The sequence below is a fragment of the Gymnoscopelus microlampas genome, assembly GCF_963454915.1.
Source record: "Gymnoscopelus microlampas genome assembly, chromosome: 12".
In the NCBI taxonomy this organism is placed as follows: Eukaryota; Metazoa; Chordata; class Actinopteri; order Myctophiformes; family Myctophidae; genus Gymnoscopelus; species Gymnoscopelus microlampas.
Window position 1 is genome coordinate 24,149,100 of NC_139949.1, and position 27,883 is coordinate 24,176,982.

At 39.8% G+C, this 27,883-nt stretch overlaps 1 protein-coding gene across 2 annotated transcripts in view; it reads left to right on the forward strand.

The window, feature by feature from the left end:
- The window catches only part of ntm (neurotrimin), a gene marked incomplete at its 5' end in the record, with an annotated part of 414,076 nt that overhangs the window by 371,230 nt on the left and 14,963 nt on the right, over nt 1-27,883 (forward strand). For both annotated transcript variants that reach the window (XM_084073422.1, XM_084073421.1), the window contains one exon: nt 13,836-13,961. In XM_084073422.1, coding sequence (XP_083929548.1) covers nt 13,836-13,961 — 126 coding nt within the window. The remainder of the gene's footprint in view (nt 1-13,835; nt 13,962-27,883) is intronic.

Genomic DNA, 27,883 nt, shown 5'->3' on the forward strand with positions numbered 1-27,883 from the left:
TTGCCCTAACAGGGCAACCAGACTATAGTACTCTTCTGACTTTATTATTATTCTTCTATCTTCTTTCTAGATAAACTTTATTTTGGCGCGCTACTCCTCCCACAGTTTTTTTCCCCCACACTGTCAAATTGACCAGCTTCATCGGGAATTGTTAGCTATCATTTTGCTAAGAGATTGGTTGTATGGTTTAATTGATATTGATGTATTAGTGCATTACATTTCCCCATTGACTTTAATGGGAAAATGAAAAAACTCCCATTCAAGTATTTTTCTCTCGGAAACCGTAAGGGCTACAGCACTTGGAGTGGAGGTTCATAGTCCAGTGCGAAATTATTAAGAAAATAATTACACCAGTCAGCCTCATGGTGGTGCTATAACAGCCCACTTTACCTTTTGGCCTATAACTCTGGAACCGTAGGTCGTAGAATAAAAAAATATTTTCCCCTGGATTCATTGGGTCATGACGCAACTCCCCATATAGGCCACGCCCATTTGCCTCTGGATAGATTTTCCACCATTTTGAATTTTCGTCAAAACACACTTTTAGCTCCTCCTCCCACGGATTTTGTCCAAATTTCAGTCACAAAAATCGGTACACATGATCTCTGGACCCATGCGATAAACATATCCAAGCGGAATTTTGATAGTCCATACCGTTCGTCCGTAATTGGCTTCCAAAGATAGTGGGAGGGGCCTGTTTTACAAAAAATGCCAAAAATCACGGACGAAACATCCAGTCAATCCCAAATATGAATCACATGTCAAGGGTGGTTTACTCAACAAATCCCCAAAAGCATTTCCACTTTGATCCATAGGGGGCGCCACAAATGCACAAAATGTAACCGTTTGATGCAAAAACAAGATTTTGGGGGGATCAATCCTCTCAAAATGAAATGCAAGTGATCTCAGGAGTGACGTGACAATATAATTGGCCCCGTTACATTTATGGGAGGGGCCTATTCCTTTGTGGGAGGGGCCTATTTCCTAAAAACGGCACGTATCACAAACGCGGGATCCGATCGGCACCGAATCGAATTGCGCGTCACACAGCCTCCGACGGTATTCCTCGCGTCCCGGCGGCCGCGACTGGCGTCGGCGCAACCACACTTTGGAATGTCCCAGAATTGTGAATATTCTAGTTGTTACATGTGTCAGTAGTGGCTGTGGAAGAGTGTCGGAGTGTGGCAGTAGTGTGTGTGTGTGTGTGTGTGTGTGTGTGTGTGTGTGTGTGTGAGATTCAATAGTTTGTGTTCAGTAGCAGGAAATGGAAGCTTTTGATTGGAAAGCATTTGTGGCTGATCCTTCAATTGGTGAATTTGGTTGTAGTAAAGATGATTTGTTAATTGCGGACCACTTCGGGGTGATGGTAAAACAGGGGGTTAAAAGTAAAATCAAGGAGATTTATGTTACAATCTTATAGTCTAGGGGAATAAAGGATGGAAAGTGAACCCGTATGCCCTGGAATTACCCACACCCATCCACAGACCCACTCACTGACACACACACACACACACACACACACACACACACACACACACACACACACACACACACACACACACACACACACACACACACACACACACAATCAAATGAATTTGTTTAGCGAGAAGAGATTGTTTACACACAAACATAATTATGTTTGTCTGTGAGAAGCTGCTGGCACATGGGCTAGCCTACATGTACCAACTACATTGTGAAGTGAGAAAACATTCCACACTGCTTCTTTGTGATAATAGTGAACGAGAAAAATTCAGTCCGAGGATGTACATTTTTTTTATTACTCTATTATTGAAACCAAACACAATACTTTAAGGGCATCTCCAGAGATCTTGGTATTTCTGTTTTCAGTGTTTGCAATATTTTCTACAAGTTTGATACTCACAGAACTTTTGTAAGTTGGTTACAGGAATCTTTTAAACACTGAAGAACCAAAGTAGACGGCAAATAAAGGACAGGCAAGACAGTACAGTTTACTGATCATAACATAAAATGGAAGCAATTGTTATTGCTAAAGGCTGTACAACTACAGAAGAGTGTAAATTGAGTTGTCAAGGCCCTTTTCCTTTCCCTTGTGGAAAACCTCAATCTAATTTTAAGCACATGTTCCTTGTTATATAAAAGTGCCCAAAAAAAAAGAATTCAGATTTCACAAATGCCAGTGAACTGAAATGTTTCTACACTTCCAGTAGTTCAACCCAGACAACAGTCTACCAGATCATCGGAACACGGTTCAATTGGAATTCCCCATAGTAACACATTTAAGTTTTGTGTTGTATAATCACAATTGCCCACTGCTGTGCTACACATGAGATATCTTACTGTAGTAGGAAACCATACTTAATTGGTTAAAATTGTGGGTGAATCTTATTTTTAACTGGAAACAGGCATTGCTTTGTTACTGTAATTGCATTGTGCAAACACCAGTAGCTGTGGTATAATCATATACAAGTCATATGTTGCGTGTCGACGTGTCGGGGGCATTTATCGATGTGCCGATCGATTTATTATTATGTTTTTGCTGCGCAGTTGAGAGGAGAGTGCAAACTGCGCTTTCCTTTAAGCTACACAACTGCAGCCATCATGTTTAGAATTTGCATCAAAGCCCTAATGATACTAAAAACTTGACTTTATTTAGTAAAGATGTGTTAACACAGAATACTAGTTTAATCCGTAGGCTACAGCAGCCGATAACTAACGATGCCTACATTTGATAAATTAGGAAGAATGATGACAGACTCAGCTCTCCTTCCCGATGTCAAATACTAATAGTAATAACGCAACACGTTCAACAATATGTAGCTATATGGCCTGGATATAAACTTTTATAACATCTTCTTACAGAGAGTTCTGGTTACCTCAGCGAATATGTGAATGCTTGTCCCAAAACACGGTCGCCACCAGGTACTACTAAACGTAACCTCAGTAAAAAATGGGGGCGGGTGTGTTTTGTTTTGTACCTCAGCGTACGTCCTCTCTCTCGCCGTGCTGTCATTGTTTGGCGACAGGGCACTGTGTATTCTGGAAATGCCATCAGCTCACAGAAGCCTTTCCCCTCGACAATGCTAATAGTAGGCATAATATCTTTGGCTATCATCTTGGCTGTCAAATAGTAGTTGTGTGCCCGCCGGTCATCACAATGGCGAGGTTTCACGGTGAAGTCTGCCATTCTGCTTTCTTGGGTGAAGGGCAGGCTTTGGAACCGGGTGTCTCGCTTGAATGGGATTTGACATCACTGATGTTGACGAGTGTTGCATACTTTGTCTTGCACAATTTGCATTGCATTGCACTGTTTTGGCCTCAATCTTGACAAAATCATCCCACACCGCACTCTTATGTGAAGCTGCCATTTCCTAGCGGGCTCTCAAGCAGCACATAAACAAAACTAGTCAGCGCGCACACGACCAGACCGGGCAGACATGCACTAGCGCAGCACACACACAGACATAACTCTATGAAGGACACACACACCAGTCCTCTCCCATTTGGACAACATTTGATCATTTTTTACATTTTGAACTGGCTATTTTCGAAAACAGCAACGTTTATAAAGTATTTGCACAAGCCATTTAAAAGATAAATAAAGAAAATATTTTTTAATCATTAAGTGCCAATGAAATAAAAAAAATAATTGCGAACTGTGCCAGCAATTTTTCAATTTTCTTATACCTTTTTCAAGTAGTCACAGAATATTTATCTCCAGTATAATCGATCCCCTGATGGGTGCTAATTACTGAGGGTTGCACTGTGTGGTTTCACAAATGTCAACAAGGTCATTGGACCTTGTTGACATTAATTGTCTGCCTTTTGAAAATAACATAATAACATTTTTGAAAAATACATAGTAAAACTAGAAAAAGTGCTCCTCAGAGCACAAGTCTCCGCCAGTTCAGGTAGGTTATTGTGGCCTCCTGGTGGCGCTATAATAGGCCAATGTGAAAAGGGTGGCATTTCTTCTGGCCTTTCACAGCAATCGGACACTGCATTCATGATTTGAGGCATTTTGTTCCAAAAATGTGTTTTGCAAAATTAGACCTGCTGATGGCGCTATAAAAGGCCAATGTGAATGTGAAAAGGGGGGCATTTCTTCCTCGGCCTAGTGGGGATCTGCATGCAAAATTTCACGGAAATCGCACACTGCGTTCATGTTTTGAGGCATTTTGTTCAAAACTGACCAATCCTGCAAACTTTGGAAGCCACTGTAAGCCAAATAGGATGAAATATGAAATATCGGACAGATCCACAGAATCACGTAACTATGGAGCTACTGTGTACCAATGTGCGAGTTTTTTGGACAGAATCTGAAGGAATAACCAAAAATGTATTTTACATAAGTCGGCCTCCTGGTGGCGCTGTAAAAAGAAGATGTGAAAAATGCAGTGCAGATGTTTTTCCTTGGCCTCTAGGGAGTGTGCGTGCAAAGTTTCACGCAGATCGGTGCAGTTATATAAAAATGCAAATCGGCCTGTTATAGCGCCACCATGAGGCTGATTTGAAAAATGTCAAGTGGCATTTCTTCGTCGGTCTAGTGAGAATGTGCGTGTGCAATTTTATGTAAATGACAAGCTGCGTTCATGATTTGAGGCAGTTTGTTCAAAACGGACCAATCCTGCAAACTTTGGAAGCCAACCTTTGCCAATGAGGATGGAATATGAAAAATGGGACAGATCCGGGTTGATCACATGACTATAGAGATACTGTGTACCGATTTGCATGACGTTTGGATAAAAGCTGTAGGAGTAATGGAAAAAAATGGGTTTTGCACAAATCGGCCTCCTGGTGGCGCTATGACAGGCCCATGTGAAAAACATGGGGCAGAGGCTCTGAATTGGCATCCAGGGAGTGGGTGTGTACAGTTTCGCAGTGACCGGGCCAACGGTGCCGGAGATTAGCTGCTAACGGACAGACAGGACACACACACAAACGGACGGACACATGATTCCACTAAGAGATTGGCAGTCGACTCAGACACCCCTCGACTAATTAGTCGACTATTCGACTACTCGACTAGAGGTCAGGCCTAGTACACAAGTTGCATGCTCGAAAAAAGAAATACAATATTATTATTAATAAGAATAATTATTATCATTTATTCCCCACTCCTTTGGATATTATTCTGTACAAGTCTCTTGTGTAAGTAAGAGACATCAGTTTGCAGCAGTTATCAAACATTTAAGCGTATACTGATACTGTATACTGTGCCAGTGCAACAGCAGTGGTGTGTATTCATAGTCATTAAGTGATAAATGCCTGAGTGAAGGCCTATGTTGTCAGGAATGACATGGCAACAGGGCTCAGCGCTTGTTCAACAGCCTTGATGGTTGACAGGTGAAAACTGTTCCATAGCCTGGCCGTGTGGCTTTTGATACATACGGTACTGCTTGCTTAGCCTGTGGAAAAGCTTACATACAGTATTCTTTATCATGGGTGATTGACAGGACTGTTTTGACTGTTTTTGAGTGAGTTGTTCTTCACAGTAGCCTTACCTGTCAGATGATAACAATGAGGTATTTTCCATTTTTAGACTTTGTAGAAGTCACGCAGATCAGTACACCAGATGACACTGATAATGTTAAGGACTTATTCTGTTGCCTGAAGCCCAAAGCACATCTTGCCTGATCTTATATACCAGTTGGATATCAGTCCACCAAGTGCCAATCAAGGCTATTGAGGAGAGCTTAGATATGGATATGAGTATGGGATGTTTTCAGTGATTACCATACTCCTATGAGTGTGAGCTTAGAGATCTGAAAAGAAACAGTGCTTGGGGGATTCAAGATGCAGCACTTTGCTTCCCGAAGTCCCCGAAAGAGTAAAATGGGTTCTGGGAAGAAGAAAAACATCATCCAGGAAAGTACTGGAACGCATGGAAAATGTAATAGGTGCATTCAGGCTAATGTTTCACATCAGAAATGTCATTAGTCGTCTTTTCCTTTGTCAAAATTGTATTCAGTATACAAAGGAGTGGAAATAAATGTTAAGATCCAATGCAACAACACAGGCTTACAACAAACTAGAACTACGATGATGACCTAAGCTAAACCGTATACTTGGATGCAAGCTCAATTATTAAAAAAAAGAAATGTCTGACAATGGTTAGTCCAACTCTTAACCATGCACTGGCTGCTGCAGCACCCAGGCTTGCTGATCCTACTTGTGTTAATTAATGTAACTGAAATGTATCATTGTATTTGATACATGCAACTGTACATTGTTTGTCATTATATCGTAGTTTTCCCCAGATACCCACCCCATCTTTCTCCATACACAATTCCAAGGAACACAACGGAATAAGCTCTCAAGCTTTATTGTGTTTATCCTTTTGACTATTGTTTGCTTTTGTAATGAATTGTACATGCAATTTGTCAATAAAGAACTCAATCAATCAATAAATCATGCATAACTAGGCCTATAATTCTATATTAAATATTGCTTATGGTTCTGTTTCCTTTGTCGAAATGATAGCGAGGAAAAACAGTCACAGTGGTTTGTCCAGTGTGTTTTTCTATACCCCTTTCATCCCAACTGCATTACACTCATCTGTCCCACTGGCCAAAGATGACAGCAAAATCCAAGCTGTGCTGTCTGGAAGGTCTTTACCCCCCAGCAATAGCAGAGTAATAGTCTCTCACCCTGTACAGTACATACAGTACAGTAACAGCGGCTTAGATCAGTGATCAACCCTTTTAATTTAAAGGACACCCAGTTTGATATGCATTAGGCCAAAGACCCTGATTTATTATCGCTGGGACCCCAATCTACAGTGTAAAATCCTCGATTTTAATATAACTGAGAGTGTACAAATGGAACATTTGTGCGTTCTCCGAGTTACAGACCTGTGTGCGTGTGCGCATACAAAATAGATGTAAGAATGGGGGTCTCCAAGTAAAAAAATAGTTGTGAACCGCTGGTTTACACCATGCAACCAAGTCAAACATGTAGTCATTTGTTACTGTACATGTACACACTCTTGAGTTGTTCTCAGTCATGCCCCCATGTCACCTACAGTATGCAACCCACTGACCTATGGTAAAAACCTAGATTAGATGGTAAATGAAAAGTCATAGGTTGGTGAAAGCAGCATGTTTGATTAGGGTTATACCTGTCCTCATGTATGTTACATCTACATTACCTATTGCACCTCCACCTAGGGTGACATTTAGTCCACAGCACCTAATGACCTTGACATTGATTTTTAGCCAAAGGCTAATGGTTTGTTTCTGCTTTGAAACTATCCAGCAATTTAGTAACAGAATTTTGCAACCAGTTTCCAAATAATACCAGAAGGTAGAGAAATCATGCAGTGTGACCACCTATTTCTGCCTCCCATTTCAGCTATGGAATGAACTCATAAAATGGAATTATTCACTTTGGACCTAAACTAAAATCCTTTCTTTTGAACCAAAGCCACTGGCCCTGCTGTTTCTTTCTGCACCAGCAGCTGTCTCTAGGGTCTGGGTTCTGATGTGAGCTCTGACCACTATTCCTCAAGTCCCTCGGTAAACCTATATCATGGGTCTAGCTACAACCTACAGTAGGTCTGTTCAATTATGGCTAAAATCATACTTGTAAATAATTTACAAGTATGATTTTAGTATGATTCACAATAATTTATTGTGAATCAAGATTGGTAATCAAATTTTCGCCTCTTCTGTCATGTTATTGTTGGAGAGATGGGTTGTACAGTGTTCTGGATATTAATCCTTGGTTAGCAGACAAGGGAAGGTGCAACAGCTGACAAAATAAGGTGCTTGAATTTATCGTTTCACTATTACATGTTACATGTAATATGTAACATGTAACATTCTAGGTATTGTAAACATAGAATCATGATTTTTCATAGTCTGTAACTCGCGACAGAGTACATTTTTCAATGTTAAAGGTGCTGTAAGGCAAGGCAGTTTTATTTGTATAGCACATTTCAACAATAAGGCAATTCAATGTGCTTTACACAAAACATCAAGCAAAGGCAAGCAATTATAAAATGACTTTAGGATGCATAAAACAAAAGAAGTAAAAGAAAAGAGAAAAATAAATAACTCAATCAAAGGCAGCGGAAAACAGAAAGGTCTTTAGTTGTGTTTTAAAAGAAGTAAGAGTGGCAGCAGACCTGCAGTTTCCTGGGCATTTCTTCCAGATATGTGGTGCATAAAAACGAAATGCTGCTTTTAGTTGTGCTGCTTATTTTTGGTTCTAGAGACAGAAAGCAGACCTTTCCCAGATGATCCGAGAGGTCTGGATGGTTCATGATATCATACAAGATCAGAAATGTATTTTGGCTCTAAACCATTTAAAGCTTTATAGGCCAACAAAGTATTTTGAAATAAATTCTTTGACACACAGGGAGCCAGCGTAAGGATTTAAGAACTGGAGTGATATGTTAGTAAGGGATACATATCATTCCCCTTGTTTTTAGTTTTTAGTTTAGTTTTGTTAATCAGTTATATAATCAAAGGGTCTCCACAGTTAGTATGCCAATTCCAATTTTGTCTGCTCTTTTAATTTTTTCCCACATCAGTTCCAAGTTCACTTGTTCTTCCTGTATCCTGTATGAGTTATTTATCCTGATTGGATGAAATTGGTATCCTGCCCTGAAAATGTATGTTCTGTTTACTAAATAGCTGGAGAGACGGGAGATCCTAGCCTTGGACCAAGACTGACTGAGATTGTTTTTACAGATTCTAACATTTCAGTGTCTCTCTCAGTCTTTGATGCCAACCCTAAATAGCCACTGGAATTCTGTGTTTAATACCCTACTCCACTACTACTCCATACAAATTCAAAATATAAAGTGCTTACCCTAAAGCCACGGACGTTACCCATCTGTGGACCTTTGTGTTCCATATTATTCCATATTGTTCCATAAAGAGGTGTTTTAATCCGGTCAGTGCCGGAAGTTCACTGTAGTCCTCAATGAGAGTAGTGGCGCTGTTGCAGCAGATGAAAGCCGGTATTACGCAATGAGGAAATACAGTGACATTCAGACACAGATGGGATTAAAACACTTAATTGACAGTAATGACTTAGATCAGACAGGCTTCCACAGCAGCTCAGTCAATAGTAACAGCAAAGCTTCAGTAAATGGATTTGAATTTTTATAATATCAGATTTTTCATATTCCATCCTGTTTGGTCTAAGATTGGCTTCCAAAGTTTGCAGTAGTGCTCCGTTTTGCCTCAAATGCCTCAAATCATGAACGCAGCGCCGATTTCCGTGGAATTTTGCACGCACATTCCCACTAGGTCCAGGAAGAAATGCCACTTGATTGTTTTTTTTTCAAATCAGCCTCATGGTGGCGCTATAACAGGCCGATTCGTGTTTTTACCTATAACTGCATCGATCCCGTATGCGCACTCCCTGTAGGCCAAGGAAAAAACCTTTACCCTGCATTATCTGCCTTTTATAGCGCCACCAGGAGTCCGACTTTTGTATTTACTCCTTCAGATTTTATAAAAAATGTACACATGATCTCAATAGGTATATGATCAAGACAAATCTGTTTGATTTTTCATATTCCATCCTGATTGGCTAAGATTGACATCTAAAAGTTGCAGGAGTGGCCTTTTTTGAACAAAATGCCTCAAATCATGAACGCAGCGTCCGACTACGGTGAAACTTTCCACGCACATTCGCACTATATACATTGAGGAACAAGTGCCACCCTTTTGACATTGCCCTATTATAGCGCCACCAAGAGGGCGATTTTTGCGAAACTACTTTTTTTAATGTTACTGATCAAGATAGATCTGTCCGATTCTTCATATTCCATCAACATTGCTGGCCCACAATAGCACGTTTTCTAGTTATCATTGCAATACCTGTTGTTCCCATCTGTCTGTCCTTGCCCCTTTCATGCATATACGTATGGAGATCCCTGATGTCATCAGTATATGCCCATAATATGGGCATGTACTGATGACATCAGAGATCTGAGCTTGTAGATCAGATATCGTTGATGAAGAGATTTGGTGTAGTGGGAAAAAAGGGGGAGACTAAGTACACTCATTGGGGGCCCCAGTCAACGAAGTATGTAAGGGTTTAAGTGGTTAAAATGCTTTACACTAAAAGAACACCAGCCATGAGGGAAAACATACACAAACAAATGTATACACTTACACATGCATGTTTTATGGACTGTATGACAGACATGAAAACAATTCTTACACCGTTATTAACGCATCAGGATGTAAAGTAGCTTTTTGTATGCCTTTCTATTCAGATGCCCAGAAAATATGTTTGGTAAAGATGGTTCACAAGTGAGACAATGCAAATAACAGCATTCTACAGTAGATACAGAAGAACCAAACACACGCCCATTCAGTTCCATTTGTACACTCAGATAACACTGAGGATTTTATTGTGTACTTTATACAGCCGAACATAACTTTTGAAAGTTTCCATTTCTTCTACATGTGAACAAAGTTATTCAATCATGACATACTTCCTCCTTGTTTATATGTATAATGTTTCCTCATGCTGGCTAGTTTGCTGTCAATTTTCAATGGCACAGTTATGGTTTTGCAATGGATGCATGCGAATATAAGCCACTTTACATCTAATCACATGAACAAACAAGGATTATGAAAATAAATGGACCTTTTTTGCATGGCCCTTGTATCATAATTGCGATGGAACAGTAACTTCAAATATTCAGCATTTTGGCAGCTTGTACTGAATTGATGTGAAAACCCCTTTGTTGTAACTCCACAAACATTGGAGAGTTATCCTTGGCCTGTTGAACCACAACTAAAAAGATTCAACACTGACGTGCTCTCTGTATTTTGCCATTCAAGAAGGGAAAACGGGGATTAAGCTGACATCCAATAAATTATTCATGGTAAATGTCTTGCAAAACAAGCTTGATGTGACTAAAACAAGGTTTAGCTCTGAAATCAGAAAATGAAATAATATTCAGCTACTTATTTGAGGGCATTGGTTTCACATTTCCCCTATATTGCAATACCATTACAGTGCACTTGATTTCTTGGCAGTAGGATGTTGATCCCCTAAACCTCAGCTATCAGAACTAACTAATAAGATTGGGAGTTACAGTAGTTGAAATTAACCTTTTTTTACCCCCTTTTATTTACTGACAGTAGATTGAAGAGCCCTGTCAAACTATTTTATTATTTACATTTACCGACCTGTTTACAGGTTTGATGATGGTAAGCAGGCATGCGATGCTCATTTGGTATGTTCTTGCACTCTATTTCATTGACGTGACGCGCACGTCGCTTAACACCTACACTGCAAGTCACACAATGGACAATTGATATGCATCTAGGCTTATTGGACGTAATGATTGAACAGTAGTGAGACACATTTAACCAAAATAATTCAGTATCTGTTGAACTGAACAATGCACATGCTTTAAGCTCCAACACTGCCTGTCTTTCTGCAATCAATGCATGAATGAGTAATAACGTTCTCAAATTAAATGGGGATAAGACAGAAATCTTATTTGTTTGCCCCAAAGCAAAAAAGGATGAGCTCTTTAATTGACAACCTAACTCCCTCCATCAAACCAGAAGTAACAGGCTTGGGGGTTATAGCTGATATAAATTAAGTAACGGCACTCTTTCATCTTAGAAATATTGCCAAAGTACAGCCATTCCTAACTCAGCAAGATGGTGAAAAACTATAGGCCTAATTCATGCTTTTATCTGAAGTAGGTTGGACTGCTCCAAAGCACTTTTCCGGATCTTCCTAAAAAGTTCATTGAAAGGGTACAGCAAACTCTGCTGCTAGACTGCTAACAAAAACAAAAAAGAGAGAACACATCACTTCAGTCTTACTGTAGCTAGACTACACTCTGCCTCCCTGTGTCTTCCAGAGTCTATTTTAAAGTCATTCTACTTGTTTATAAAGCTCTCAACGGGTTAGGGCCGGCCTACATCACAGACTCCCTGTTGTTTTATGTTCCTTCCCAAGTCTTCAGATCCTCTGCAGGCTTGCTAGATATGCAGACCCTACCCACTTTTGTTGTTGTTGCAGATGCTGCTTTGTTATGCTCCCAAATTGGGGAACACCTTACCTAAACACATTCGAGAGGCAGGCATTTTTGAAAGGCCGGCAAGCTTTAGCACAATTTGACACCATTTTAAATGCATTTTATTTTCCATTTAACTTTCTTATTGATTGATTATATGCTTCTGTTAAATCTTTTAGCTGATCTCTTTTTAAGATATATTTTTTCTACTTTTAATGCAAAGCATAAACATTTTCTTGTTTGCTTATGTTTAATGTATCAAGTCCGTTTTTTATATATTTTATGTAAATGTCATAACAAATAAAGTGTAAGTTATATAAAGTATTATTATTATTATTATTATTATTATTATTATTATTATTATTATTATTATTATTATTATTATATACTTTACCTGTCTCTTAAAACAATCGTCTTTGAGTCTGGTCACCTACTTCACTGTAGCTTGAGTTCATCAGTCCGTGTGGTCTCTTCTCCTTGTGGCATGACCTGGGTTTGCAAGACAAAGCACAGCAAGGCTAACTTTTAAAGTGGACAGCTTTTTCCCCTTACCAAATGGCCAAAGATGGCCGATCTACAAGCTCACAAGTAACGCGTCACAACGTGGTGCATTGTGAGCTTGAACATCGGTTATTTTTGACTAATCCTCCCTCCAGAATATGGATGCTGGGGTTCAAGTGGTTAAGACTGACAAGACATTCAGCCTAATTCATTCCAGGTGGAGCGCCACCCAGTGTGCCCCTCTGCTTGGAGCCGACAACAAACCCTATCCCGCCACCACAGCAACTAAATAATAAATGTGCTTTATTTCAGACCATCAGTAGTCAGTAGTTTGTTTATTAAGCTAAATGCCACATTTCTGTGGTGGCTGAGGTTTCCTAACTGGAGCAGGTAATAAGTGCATCAGTAGCGGTGTGATAAACTGATGGGCAATGTCACCCAATCGTTCAGATGCGGGCAACATTTCTACGCCAAGAAACAAGGCCTTTAGTTAACTGTGATTAACATCACCCAATGCATCTCTAGTTTGACAGATTTATGTCTGCTTGTGGTGTGAATTACGTGGATATTTTACATATGCTGTCACATGTACTTTTCTGTCCGCTTCATTTATTTCAGAACATGCATCAAAGCCCATTGCAAATAATTGTTTCTTTCTCATATACTGTAACTTTTGTAATTGTAGTTTGAACTAAGAGCAGCTTGGTGAATAGTTGATGCTTCCTTCCAAATGTTTTCAGCTTATAAAGTAGTGAGATTTTCTTTTTCATGTTGGGTTAACAGACAATGTCACATGAATTATGCTTATTTGCTTTGACAAGCTGGAGCCAAGGCAAGAAATATATAATGTCAGTCTACTGTATTCTACTATGTTCTTTGTGTTGAATATTGAATGTGTTTGCAATGTTGAACTCCAGACAGAAGTATTCCTCTTACATTTGCAGAATTAAGGCAAAGCTTTTATTCTCATAGTTTTAAAAAACTGATAATTATAACACTACATAATTATGTAGCGTTTTTCATTTAAAGTTAATTTATGAATATTGCCTCTCACTTTGGACTTTTTCTGCAAGCACAATTTTCAATAGAAACTATAGCTCCTTTATTTTTATAGGCAAATATAGGCATTTTAATTGGTTCTTTTGCATGAAACAAAGATGGGATGGACACATGATCGCTATAATCCAAGTACATACCCTCATCTTCACCTTGGAGCAGCCTTTTCAGTGGGTTTGTAAACACTTGCCATATGTTGCTATTGTGACTGAGAAGCAAGTGGTTCTGTTTGCTATGTTCAGGGCACGGGCAAACACCTGACTTACATATTTTTAATTTTCTTTCACAGTGCCACCCAAAATAATCAACTTGTCAACAGACATTGTTGTCAATGAAGGCTCCAATGTCACCCTGTTGTGCCAAGCCAGCGGTAAACCAGAGCCTTCAGTGAGCTGGAAACTAATCTCTCCTTCAGGTAACGTATTTCTCTCTTGGCAACTTTGTCATTTACATGTTTCCCTGGTATGCCCATCTTTTACTAGTGTCACCCCCCCCCCCCCATTAATTACATTACATTTCTCATTTTCTGGTGCTTCCAGTCATCTTAATCATCACCTTCTCACACTCCCTCTATCTGCATCTTTTCATCTCATTCATTCAAGCCACTCTCTTTGACATTGAGTGACCCCTGGTGGATTTATTGCTCTGCTTATTACCCATCATTACCTGTTCTCTAATCATCATTACAACGTAATGGTACATAGAAAAATAAACTAGCTTTAGTGTAATTGGTGTCATTAATTAGTATAATAGGATAGATGTAAATGTTGCACAGGCACATTGACTGACAGAATTAATGCTGAGAACGTGTGTGTGTGTGTGTGTGTGTGTGTGTGTGTGTGTGTGTGTGTGTGTGTGTGTGTGTGTGTGTGTGTGTGTGTGTGTGTGTGTGTGTGTGTGTGTGTGTGTGTGTGTGTGTGTGTGTGTGTGTGTGTGTGTGTGTGGATTATGTAGGTCTGTCCAAAGCTAAGATAGCAGCGTTGTACATGCTCCACATCACTGAATACATTTAGCTTATCTTTAACTTAAGACCGAAGGAAGGCAAACATTGGTGTGTATTTCTGCATTCAAATGACTCCATGCTTCACTTAATCAGGCAAAATGCTTGCATTCATAATTAATTGCATTTTAAACCCACAGGTTTTGTGGTATTGTCCTCTTTTCTCCGTCCTTTGTGGTACAACAGGGATCTGGGAATTGAAATGTTAATATGACAAGAATGTGACTGACCTGTCTCTAAGGAGATAAGTGAGGAGAGGCCCCATTGATGGGGTCCTTATTTATTTATTTAGCAAAATGTAACATCCTGATAGAGAGCACATCATTGTCCTGGCCTGGCTGAAAAGATTACCTGCCACCTGTGTTGTCAGTTTTGTGAAAAGGAGAGAGGGCAGTCCATTCCTGTACTGTATTTATCTATTCTTAACTGAAGGGAAGCTGGGAGGGATATTGAATGGGAATACCTAGGAGAGATGGCTGTGTCAGGTTTGAGCTTACAGCTGATGCAGCAGTACAGTAACATTACATGTGCATCATAACCAATAACATCATTTCTGGTTGCGTCAATGACTGAATGCCACTGATTGGTCTAATAAAAGAGCTTAATTGGGGGATTTTGTTGTAATTACAACGACAGTGGGCAATACTAGTTTGCCAATGGAAGCATGGGGTTTTTGGGACGTCAGCTCCCCTCAGCTCATTGAGGTGAGAATGACATGTGCTGCGTGGAGGTTAATTTCCCCAGTGTTATGGTGTTAATCTTATGCTGCAATCCACTACCACCACTGATCACAAGCAACGGCTTTAGAGAAACACTGTATCCTGCTTTTTCCAAAGATGCTAATGCTTTCTTAAGCCTGATTGAAATGCTGTGTTATACAATGGTGTCGCAGGCCCAAAAATAATCGATCGACAAGTTGACAATGTGTTGTGAGCTTGTAGATCGGCTATTTTCGGTACGGGGTCATCATACAACCATGTATAAATCTTTACTGTTATGTGATACAAATCCCTTGAGCTAGTTTAGCAATAGCTACAATTACTTCGGCAAGAAGGAGACTGACTACTAGCAGAGCTGCTAACGCTGACACAAGCATGTTGTATAAACTGCAGTTTACTCACTATAGCAGGTTTACATTACTTAAAGGACCATTTCACCCATTTTCAACCTACAGTATCTTCATGTAATTGGTTCTCACTAATGCAATGCTCATTATCAGATGGTACCATATCTCTTTACTAGTTCTGGGTTTCAGAGGAGGGCTGTGGAGTGGACAGTTCAGAAAACCTGCCATCGATGGAGATTCCAAGCTAATAGAAACTACAGCCTTTCTTTTCCTGGAAAGTTAGTATACTGAAATGAAGGCATTGCATTAATAAAAAGAGACGGAAATTCTGCCATCTTATAATGAGCATTAGTGGGGACCAATACAAATACAAATATATACAAATATACTGTAAGGTTGAAAATGGGTGAAGTGCTCCTTTAAGCAAAAATACTCTCCAGGTTGTGCTATAACGTGAGATATTGACACTGGTGTGCTGTGGTCAATATCAGCACCCCAGTGCCAATATCGCACTGTATAGCATGACCTCAAGTGTACAGTATTATTGCTGTTATTCAACCGTTTCATTATTAATATTTATGGTTAGAAATCTACGTATTACTAACGATGGCTGGCAGCCGTTGCTAGGTTACAGTTAAGTTAAAGGAGTAGTTCACCCTAAAAATGACTGAAATTATAATTTGATGACTGGCGGAGTCTCCGGTAGGAGACTCATTTGCGGGTCAATTGAGTCTCTTGCAGGACACTCCGCTGGTCATCAAATTATTGGCTTAGGAATGCGACAAAAACAAAAAAATCTCCATGAATTCAAGGCTTCATGGGGTGTGTAATTGATAGAAAATCCCTTTTTTTGGGGGGGGGGGGGGGTGAACTCCTTTATGGTTGGGACTAGCGCTGTCATCGAAAGATATTGGCACTAATTGGAATGCCTGTCAGATGATTGATTTGCCATGTCGGAACTACAGTAACTGTGGTATAATACGTTTAAACTCAGTCCTGGACAGAACAATTGGAACAAGATGTCCTGGAACCCCCAGGACATCTCCAGGCTTGATTCTAATTCCCTGAAAAGTTTTTCAAAAGCCACGACCTAGAGGTAAACCCTGGATCCACTTTCCACTCATTAAGAAACTTTGCAAGCACTTGAATCCCAGGGGAGACATGCAGTACAAGTAGAGAGCTATACTCTACACCGTGGATATTTTCACTTTCGTATAGTGCCTAATGGATTCAAGCGTTCTTTTCTAAACATAAACTGAAGTTGTCTGTTGATGGCAAGTCAAAAGGACCACAACCATTAGTAATCCATTAGTCACCTTACAGTATGTGCACACCAACTACCTGAGAACAGTATTTATGACATAACAAACATACAGTACTGTCATCCAGGGAGGCTAGGCCATGTTGTCCACTACATTTACCATGTTTTCCAGTGCTGACTTGGATCATTCAAAAAATGTGGGACCTTCACTCAGCGCTGGATTTTCCTTGTCCATACAAGCAGGATGGAGAAGTCTTCAGCCACTGCTGCAGGTGTAACCATGGAAACAAGTCTCATTTAAGTTGCCTCTGAGAATATTTTCCTGGCCGCCTTCTTTCGACGCGTCAAACTCTGTCATGACGCATCCTGCTCCAAGTGCACCCAGATGTAACCAAATCTTAATTTCTCCGAGTAAATTAACACCTTACTGTGGAGCCACATTGTCTATTTTCATGTCAAGGGTCCCCAAATTGATATGTATTTGGCCGCCGATTCCTATCTGAAAAGTTTTGTGCTAGGGACTGGACCCCCATGAGTGAAGATTTGTGTTTTTAAACATCATTATTCTAAATTCAGAAAGTGAATGGAGCAGCAAATCTTTGGATCACGTTATCTCCTGGTTCTGTGTGCGAAATAAAAACAATAAAAAAATACATAAAATAAAAAATAACGTTTTACATTTTTTTGGCAGTATGGGTAATCTGAAGAAAAAAAAATATGTTTTTGGCAGTGAATGAGTTAATAGCCTAAGTAAAATAGGGTTAAAGTGGTTCAACTGTTCTTCATTTTTGAAGGGGTTCCCCCCGGAACCCCTTCAAAGACGCCTGGGGGTCCCCAGACCCCACTTTGAGACTCACTGGTCTATGTGTCCCACATACAGACTATATTCACACAGCAGGTGGGCTTGGGGGTAGGCAGAGTTTATCGCCATCCCCAGCCCCCAAGTATGAAGTAAGCCACGTGAATATGGTCAATTCCTCGAGGGATATGGTCTTCTGATCTCCCTCCCAGCTGATCCGTTTCTGTCCTCTAGCAGCAGTGCGATGGCTCCAGCTCAGCTGTTGGTAATGGCCTCTCCAGGGGATGAAGCCCTACTGCTTCCTGCTGGGGTGGTCAACCCATCAGAGCTGCTGCTTGGGAACGATGGTGCTTTTTGATGCCTCTGTTTTTCTGTTCACCTTCATTTATTTATTGTTTTCCCATGAAACTGACCGTTTCTCCTGTCATTAACCACTTAAGCCCTATTGTATACCTCGTTGTACAGCAGTGTCACGCGAAAATAGCTGATTCAGATTGCGTGATTTAAATGATAATAATAATATAATGGCATGCAGGTAATGCCATGCCCAAAAAAGTTGAAAGTGGTTAAACATTTTGCTAGCAGTTTGTAGCTTTAACAATCATTCTTTATGACAAATTCTCAGTGCATTTGCAATTTATCTGTTTTTGTGTTTACGGAATGTTCTGAGCTGTTTAGAAATTATAAAAGCTGATTATGTCTGGAAAATGTCCCAACAATCAATGTTGAAATACATCACACGTTACATGCCTACAATTTAAAGTGATTGTAAAATAATTATGTTATAAATGATGTACTGATTTCACCAAATAAGCTATAACTATAAAGTTGCAGCTTTATAATTATAGTGAGAAAAAGTAGGAGAGTTAAATGTCATTACCTCGTCCATCTGTGGGCTTTTAGGCAAACATAATATAGACTATATTATAGCCTTTGTGTGGGCATTATAGTCAGCTGCCAAAAGCACAGAACACTCAACCACCTCCACTGGTATGTCCCAAAAAGCTTTCCAGATTACACCCTGATATGTGAAACACAACAGTTTCATGATCCAAGGCTTATTTAGCACACTGGGAGGGTCAATTCCTTGTTTTGTGTTCATCTCTAATGGCCATCTAGACTGGAGAACCCCTTAAGGATCTAATTTGGTGACAAGCTAAAACTGCTGCCCTCTTGTTAACCGAATGCAACTCAACCTATCTGTGATCCGCTTTAGCTATGTTTTGATGCAAGAATTGCTGTTGTGCGGGACTTGGCATTGTTCTTTATTCTGGGGAAATGTTTCTTCTTGTCTCTGTTGCATAGTGATATGATTCATACCAAGGAGCCCAAATGATATTCTGAGCGGAGAATCAGTTTTTTGAGTTTTCCTCTGTTTGAGCAAAAATGCTTTGATACAGAGCCTCATCAGTGGAACTGAAACGTGCTTCAGTGCTGATACTCCTCTGCCATTTGTGACCATTTCCATTTTTGTCACCTGCATATTTCATTAAATAGAAGGAAGGACGTTAGTAGCGTGTCAAAACATGGCATACAGTACAGTATATCGCTGGTTTTAGCATGACAGCTCAACAATATCCATGATGAAAAAGATTCATGATAAATGTACTTATATAATAATTTAAATTGGACTGTTATCACTATCAAAATGGAAAAATAACATAATGGGCATATTATGCTTTTAATGTAACTGGATTTGACGTGTCCTTTACATTTCAATACTTAACAGTGAATCACTGTAAACAAATATATATATAAATACCATAGCGATAGAATGGGACCCCAAATGAAAGTTAAAACTCTCCTCTTTCCATGTCATTGCCCTGGTGTTCCAGCTGAGAGGATAAGAAGGCAACATTCTCCTTAATTAGGGAAAGCTGCTTATTTGCCTAGACCCCTGAAACAGCCCAATCAATAGACTTTGAAACCAGCAGAGTGTGCATTAATCCCATTCCAATATGATTATGAGCTGCTCTTAGTCAATTGCACCTATTACTGTGGAATCTCATTAACGGTATCCAACAGCTGGGCTTCACAGCTGAGTTCACTTTGTAGCTTGATAAGATAAGATAAAACTTTACTGAGCCCCAGAGGGAAATGCAGGTGCCATAGCAGCAACAGCAGTGAGAATAAAGCACATGAGAGGTACAGGTAAGAGTCAATAACCAAGCCATCATAAATAAGAATAAATATAAATAAATAAATAAAGATTAAATAAAATAGTGAGCTGCTGGCCTTAGATATCTGCACTGAATATATGATTGAATATACATGATGAGAAAAGATGTGAAGTCGTATAAGCACAGGCCTCTTGAAGGTGCAATCAAATATAATTGTTTATGAGTGTGTTGAGGGTTTAGATGGAAGTGTCTGAGTCACCTGCTGTCAAAATGTCCTTCTAGCAACCAGTACTTTAACTCTTTAACTGCCAGAGTTTTTCAGAAAACTGTCAAGCCACTGCCAGCGATTCCGAGCATTTTTACTAACCTTTGAAAAATCATAGAATATTATTTTTCACAGCGATCCACCCGGCGATCGCCTCATTACACGTACGTATGGGGGTCTCGGAGAATCGGAGGGAAAAAAGCATGCCATCGGGATAATCCATTGCATAGTTATTGGCAGTTGAATGTGGCTTGTTTTCTCCAAAAACAACAGAAAGCAGAGACATGTTTACTATTATACTATACGAAACCAGCCTCATTTTGTTGTGATCACATGATTTCTGGGCGTAGGCCTACTCTTCTTGGGTGATCCTGGGATCATTCACAGGCTGCGGAAGAGCACCCTCTATCTTAAACCACTGAAAACACAAAATCTCGTCATTCTTGTCATTGGCGGTGTGAGCCATTGCAAAATAGTCAAAGACATAATGGGATCATTTGCATTTACCCCAAAGAATGGAAATGCAATCAAATGCAATTAAATGGTATTTCAGCAGATACTATTGGACTATTGTAGTGAAATATGACAATTATATTATGCATTACCTACTTTTCCATATGTCTTTTTGTTTTCTTTATTTCTTTATCATGCTCATGCCATGGCAAGCATTAATAACAGATGTCAGGTTCTGTTAAAGCCATTGATTCTTTGAACTCTATACATCACACGTGCAAACACTGCTGACTTATTATTCACATATTCGCTTTTATATTCAGTGTTGACTGTTCATATATGTATCTGTGCCACGCTGAAGGCTGGGGAGATTATGTTTTCACCCCTTTGTGCGTGTGTCTTTGTATGTCCAGCCAATTCCCGAACTGCTGGACCTATCATCAGCACATACTCTTGTACACTGCCTGTAGGCCAAGAAAGACCCATGTCACTTCATGTTTTGACCCGGATTCATTGGATCGTATCACAACTCTCCCATATTGGCCAGATCCAGCTTAACTAGATTTTCTGCCATGTTGCATGTTCTAAAAAAACACACACACACACACACTTTTTGCTACTACTCCTACAGACCTACCTACTTTGTCCAGAAATCGCACAAAGCGCTACACATTATCTTTGGCGTCATGTGATGAGCATGTATCATACAGATTTTTATATTTCATACTGATTGGCTATAATTGGCTTGTATGAACACATCCAATCAACCCCAAATTGGAATCACATGTTGAGGGGCCTCTATAGAGAGCACATCCCAAGTGCTTTCATTTCTTGTCTAAAGGGGACGCTACAAATGCGAAAAGTCAAACTTTATGTCATGGAAGCGCTGTTTGCCCCACAGCTTCCTCGGATACTGACGGCTGCAATCCACGACCGACAACCCCCTTACCCAGTATAGGCCACCTGACCTGGCAGAGATATGCACTCCGCGGAGCACCCCTTTCCATTTATTCATACTGTTTTGTATGTAATACCCAGATATCACTATTGAAGCCTGTTGACAAGTATCCTGTACCTGTATATTCATTCTCATATTCACTGTTGATAGTCTGAACATACAGATTATATCCATTCATCTTATTCATTGATAAAATATGTACATTCATTCATATATTCATTGGTAATTGTCAGGGACCGAGTTGGTCGGAAGGAGAGACACACACAGTAATAGACTGTGAATTTGTACTAACATTTAAGATTCAAAGTGTGAATCTACATACTGTATGTTACATAATATTAACTCATTTATTCAGAGACCCAGTGTGGATATGTCTTGAGTCAGAACCTGGCTAACCTTTGTATTTTATTTTATTTCATTTTACGTCATCTTTATTTTATTTTGTATTGGCTCTTGACTCTCTTATGCCTCCCTGTTTCTGTGTTTCACTCTTAAGCTTGATTTATTCTTGGTTGTGAGTCAGTGTTGCACACATAAAATAGCAGATTGACTATTTTCAATGTGCGACACCCGCATGCAACCAAGTATAAATCAAAGCTTACTGCTATTGCTATTATGACACCCGAATTTCCCCCTAGGATTCAATAAAGGTTTATCTTATCTTATTTTATCTTATCTTAGATCATGCAGTGTTATCACAGACCAACACTCTTGGCTGTACTTGCTGGCAGACAGTATGCTCAATCCTATGATTTTTCTGGGACAATAACCTAGAGAGACAGTGGTTTTCAAACATTGAATAGCATAATATTGCGCTACTGAAACTGATGTTCAACAGCCGGTGACATTATCACAAGGATTGATGGCATAATAATTGCCTCCCCTGGTATTGATTCAGTCTAGAAAAAGTCAAAGACTGTGTACCTTATAATGCAGGCGTTCTTTACATTTTAATAATAGGAATATTGCCAATATTAGTCAACCTATCCTGTCTCTCTGTATCTCTGTATCTCTCTATCTCTCTCTCTCTCCCCCCCCCCCCGCCCAGCCCATCTTTCCCATTTTCTTCACAGCATTCTTGCCAATAAAGCAAGAAAATCTCTGAGAAAATAATAATAAAAAAGAGACCATTTTCTCACCTCAGTGCTCTCTTCCAGTCCGACCAAGTGCATGAATTGAAAGTACTAGAAAATATGATTCCCCCCCCCTTTATCTAAACTAGCCAGCCTTTGATTTAGAGATCTCTGACAGTGTGGGTTTTTAACTTTAACATTGGGTGAATGTGAAAATTGACTTAGTACAGCTTGTTTGGGCGCTCTTCAATAGAGATAAAGGACATCCACGATTCACCAGTCCCCCCCCCGTCCCCCGTCCCCCGTCCCCCGTCCCCCGTCCCCCACACACACACACACACGGGTGCATATTTGTCGCATGGCACCGTGCCACTGCCCCCTATTCTCCGCTCACCTTGTAGATCAGGTTCATCGACAGTGTATGGGCGTTTGGTTCACCATGTAGCTACACAGAGTGTTCTCCCCTCACCCTGACTTGCAGAGATAGCTGAGCACACACACTGCCCCAGCACTCTGCAGTAGAAACAACTTTAGTTCCAGTATCCTGCATTTCCAATGCTACTATACTACCAGCCTGCGGCCATTCAGTGTGGGCCCAGTTATTACAAGCTTCCCACAGTGTTGAAAAGCAGAAAATATTTAAATATACACTTGGAGAGTGAGGGTATGCATGCGTGTGTGTGTGTGTGTGTGTGTGTGTGTGTGTGTGTGTGTGTGTGTGTGTGTGTGTGTGTGTGTGTGTGTGTGTGTGTGTGTGTGTGTGTGTGTGTGTGTGTGTGTGTGTGTGTGTGTGTGTGTGTGTGTGTGTGTGTGTGTGTGTGTGTGTGTGTGTGTGTGTGTGTGTGTGTGTGTGTGTGCGCGCGCGCGCGCGGATTGATGTTATTCCAGGCTCTGTCTGGGCCTCTCGCACAGCCATGACCCAGCTCTGAAGCCAGCCAGCTGCAGCCCCTCACCCTGATAGATAGATGGCTTTAGGGGTCTGTGGCAGATCATAAGTGATCCTCGGTATGTCCCGCAGACCCCCAGTGCCTGACTGCAAAGTTTGTCAAACCCAGGCCACCGGCAGATACACTGGCACATGAAATTCGCCAAAATGAACATGTGCATGATTGAAATTGGCCTGGGAACAATAGGCATTTCCATAAATGAATTGGCTCAGTTAGTTGGACGTGTTAATTTGAAACTGGAATGATTGTGAGTTGTTTGTGGCTGGTGGGTTGTTTTTTGAAGATGCCTTTGTTTTTGCCCTGTGGGTGACTTCATGGTCAAAGAAAGGTTTCTGTTGAAGTTGTTTGATAGCTTTACAGCTAGATAATGATAGTTTAACACTCTCACCGCCAGGCCCGTAGCCTACGGGCCGATAAATCCAACTGTAAAGCGCCGATCCCGTAGCCTACGGGCCGTGGTGCTTTTTCCTTTTTTTTTATTTTTTATTTTTTTTTCCAATTTCCGGTACGACACATTTCATTGTAACACCACCGGAAACAGAATTAATCGGGATCCGGTTTTGCCGATGCCGTCAGCCCTCGTTCTAATGACGAAACTGAAACTCAATTTTCTCCTTGTTGTTTTCTTCTCCTCGGTGATCACTGTCTAACATAAACCGTTCTAACTACAACATGGAGATTCCGTTTGACACGTGGTTTTCACTGCTCGAACCAGGCAGATGTCCGCGATGTTTACAAACAGTGCGCAGCTCAATTTTAAGGATTTTAACAAGGTCTATGGCGACGTGAAAAAAACAAAAAAACAACAATAAAACGTTGGCACTGGTGAGTACATTATGAGATTAACCTCTGGCGGTCAATGTGTTAATATCAATAGTATTAGTCAAATATTTGTGTCTTCTCTTTGTATTGTTAATACTGTATTACACAAAGTACGAAACCTTTCTTTTTCTATGAAATGTTCAATTATTTTGAATAAGAGTACTATGAATAGCGGTTAAACTATAATAATTACCTGGACTTTGAACCTCAGTGGAAACTTGTGATAATATATTGAAATCTACCAACTGCTAATACAGAAACAACTTATGTCTCACTTTGCTCAGATCTTCAAACTCTCGTTCATCGTTTCTTCATTTCATATCTTCATCAAAATCATCTTTTATTGTTGGGTATGTCTGTGTTGGGATTAGATTACAAGACCATCCAATCAAATAGCACTTACAGTAGTAAATAACTAGTGATTATTATTAAGTAATATCAAGATTTGATCAGTGTGATATACAGTATGAGAATATAAGACAAGTAGGTCCTAAATGAAGAGCTCAGCTAACATAACTTTACTAGTACTTTATAGGCATGTAACGATTTATCGTATATCGATTTAAATCGATTCAAAGTGGTGACGATTTAAATCGATGCAATAAAATATGACATCGCGATGCAACCAGCAGAGGGCGCAATCGAGTCAGACTCCCTACCTTGTTCTCCGCCTACTATTTTGTCCCCTCAGGGCCACCATAGCTGCCTGCGTTCGTCTCTTCTTCACTCACTGAACAACAGGCTATGAACGGCAGAGTGGGGTTCATGTCCTCTCAGGCTATGAAATCTAAACAACTAGGCGATCGCACTGCATAAAGAGGGAAATGTGCGTCGCATGTAAACATGTTTATTTGATTGATGAATTGCCCAAACTATACCGTTTACCCCCCTCCCCCGTCTGACGACGTTGTTAGCTGTCTGATTTAAACTCTGTAGGAAACATACAACTGATAAGGCTTAATGAAAACGGCAAATTCTGGAGCTCCTCGGTGCGGCTGCAGAGTACAATGAATAATAATCTAATTTAATAATTTAACAATTGTATCAGACCGCTGACAGCGCCAAACTCCTTTCAACACTGTCTTTCAGATATATAGCGAATTTCATTGATATTAATCAATTAATTCTTATATAATCTCATTTGGAGCAGTTTAAAACAGTTTCCCTTATTACTGTACATAAATGTGTTGTTTTATACAGAATGCTGAGAATGTAGCATAGATAAAAAATAACGTGTAAATCCCAAGGCTAAGCCTTAGTTTGTTTATTTGAAGGTTTTCTTTATAATTTATTTCATCTGGGATATATGTTTTAAAATTAATTTATTTCATAAGACTTATATATTTAAAGTTATTATTTTACAAATAAAAAAGTATATGTCTTAATGTGACAGTTAATGCATGTACCTCGTGAATAAAAAGGCTTTATTTAATTTCATGTATTAAAAAGAGGATAAGAGAAAATATAGTTTTTTAAAAATACATGATTTTTGTAAAATAAATAATTTTGTCTGGAAAATAAATGTGCTAAAAAAATCGTTAAAAAATCGTGAAGAATCGTATCGTGAACCTCGAATCGTGATTCGAATCGTATCGTGAGTTGAGTGAATCGTTACATGCCTAGTACTTTATGATTACATTTTCAGAGAGTCCATGTGTCCATGTGTCTGTCCATGTGTCCATCTGTCTGCGAGCAGCTAAACTCCGGCACCGTTGGCCCGAACGCGGCGAAACTGTTCACACACGCTCCCTGGATGCCAATTCAGAACATCTTCCCCAGATTTTTCACATGGGCCTGTTATAGCGCCACCAGGAGGCCGATTTGTGCAAAACCCTTTTTTGGATATTACTCCTACAGATTTTATCGAAACATCACGCAAATCGGTACACAGTATCTCTATTGTCATGTGATCAACACGGATCTGTCCGATTTTCCATATTCCATCCTGATTGGCTACGGTTGGCTTCCAAAGTTTGCAGGATTGGTCCGTTTTGAACAAAATGCCTCAAATCATGAAGGCAGCTTGCGATTTCCGTGAAATTGTGCACGCACATTCCCACTAGGCCGAGGAAGAAATGCCACTTGAAATTATTCAAATCAGCCTCATGGTGGCGCTATAACAGGCCGATTCGTATTTTTACTTATAACCGATCTGTGTAAACTTTGTGCATTCTCTAGAGGCCAAGGAAAAACCTTTACCCTGCATTTTTCACATCTACCTTTTATAGCACCACCAGGAGGCCGACTTATGTAAAACATTTTTTTTATATTACTACTTCAGATTTTATCCAATTTTCACGCAAATCGGTACACATGATCTCTATAGTCATGTGATCAAGACGGATGTGTTTGATTTTTCATATTCCATCCTGATCGACTAAGAAAGTCTAAGATCGGCTAAGAAAATCTAAAGTTTGCAGGAGTGACCCGGTTTGGAACAAAAAAAAAATCATTAACGCAACCGATTGCGGTGAAACTTTGCACACACATTCGCACTACCTTGAGGAACAAATGCCACCATTTTAACATTGCCCTATTATAGCGCCACCAGGAAACCGATTTTTGCAACATTTCTTTTTATTACTCCTAAACATTTTGTCCAAACATCATGCAAATCGGTACATATTATCTCTATAGTCAAGATGGTTGGTATAGTCATCCTGATTGGCGCATTCCGAACATTTCTGGACCACAATAACCTACCTGACCTGGCGGAGACCTGTGCTCCGAGGAGCACTTTTTCTAGTTGGTTTTGTATCTTGTGGACCTGGATACCCTGCTTTTACAGACTTTGTTGAACAGAAACGCGTAAATAAGCTAAGACTATGTCAGTTTCTGTGCATTGTAATTTAATGCACAGAAACCTATATATTTTGTGGCGTAAGCTTGCAGATCTGCTATTTTGCCTTATGGTTGTGTGTAAGACAGAGCACATTAACATTGCAAGGCAGAGGCTTGCGCCATACTAGAGATCATAATGTTGTATGGATCATTTTTAATATTCATCTGGAGCAATGATGGAAATCTTTGCAGCTGAATATGGTTCTGTCGATTGTACTAAATGTGTTGCTGTGAATTCTGCTGTCATTGCCAATGTTACTGAAACCACCCAACCAGCGATTTGTTGCACAGTTGGTAAACTGTAGCTGTATTTATATGTACCCTTCAGTATTTTGTATGTATTCACTATTATTATATTACATATGCAATGTCTTTTCATGCACTTGGCTAAAGTGCATGCGGAGCGTACAGTACCTGCCTAGCATTCATGTTTTTATCGTTACAAGGCTATTCTTGTTATTGTATTAAAGATTGGGTGAAATTGTGTTTTCAGCATTGCAGTTACCGGAAGAGTTACAATATCAATATCAACAGAAAATGTAGAATAAAGGAACACAGAACAAAAAATAACAGGAAGGCACAGGAAAATCAATATAAGTTTAGTATACTGTACTGTTCATAATTGTGCATGGCGTTTTTTTTTTTAAATACCTGGGTATAAATAGCAGACAGGTATGTGCAGCATAAGGCATCCATTTAATAACCTACTGTCAAGCTGTAAGCCCAGCTGAG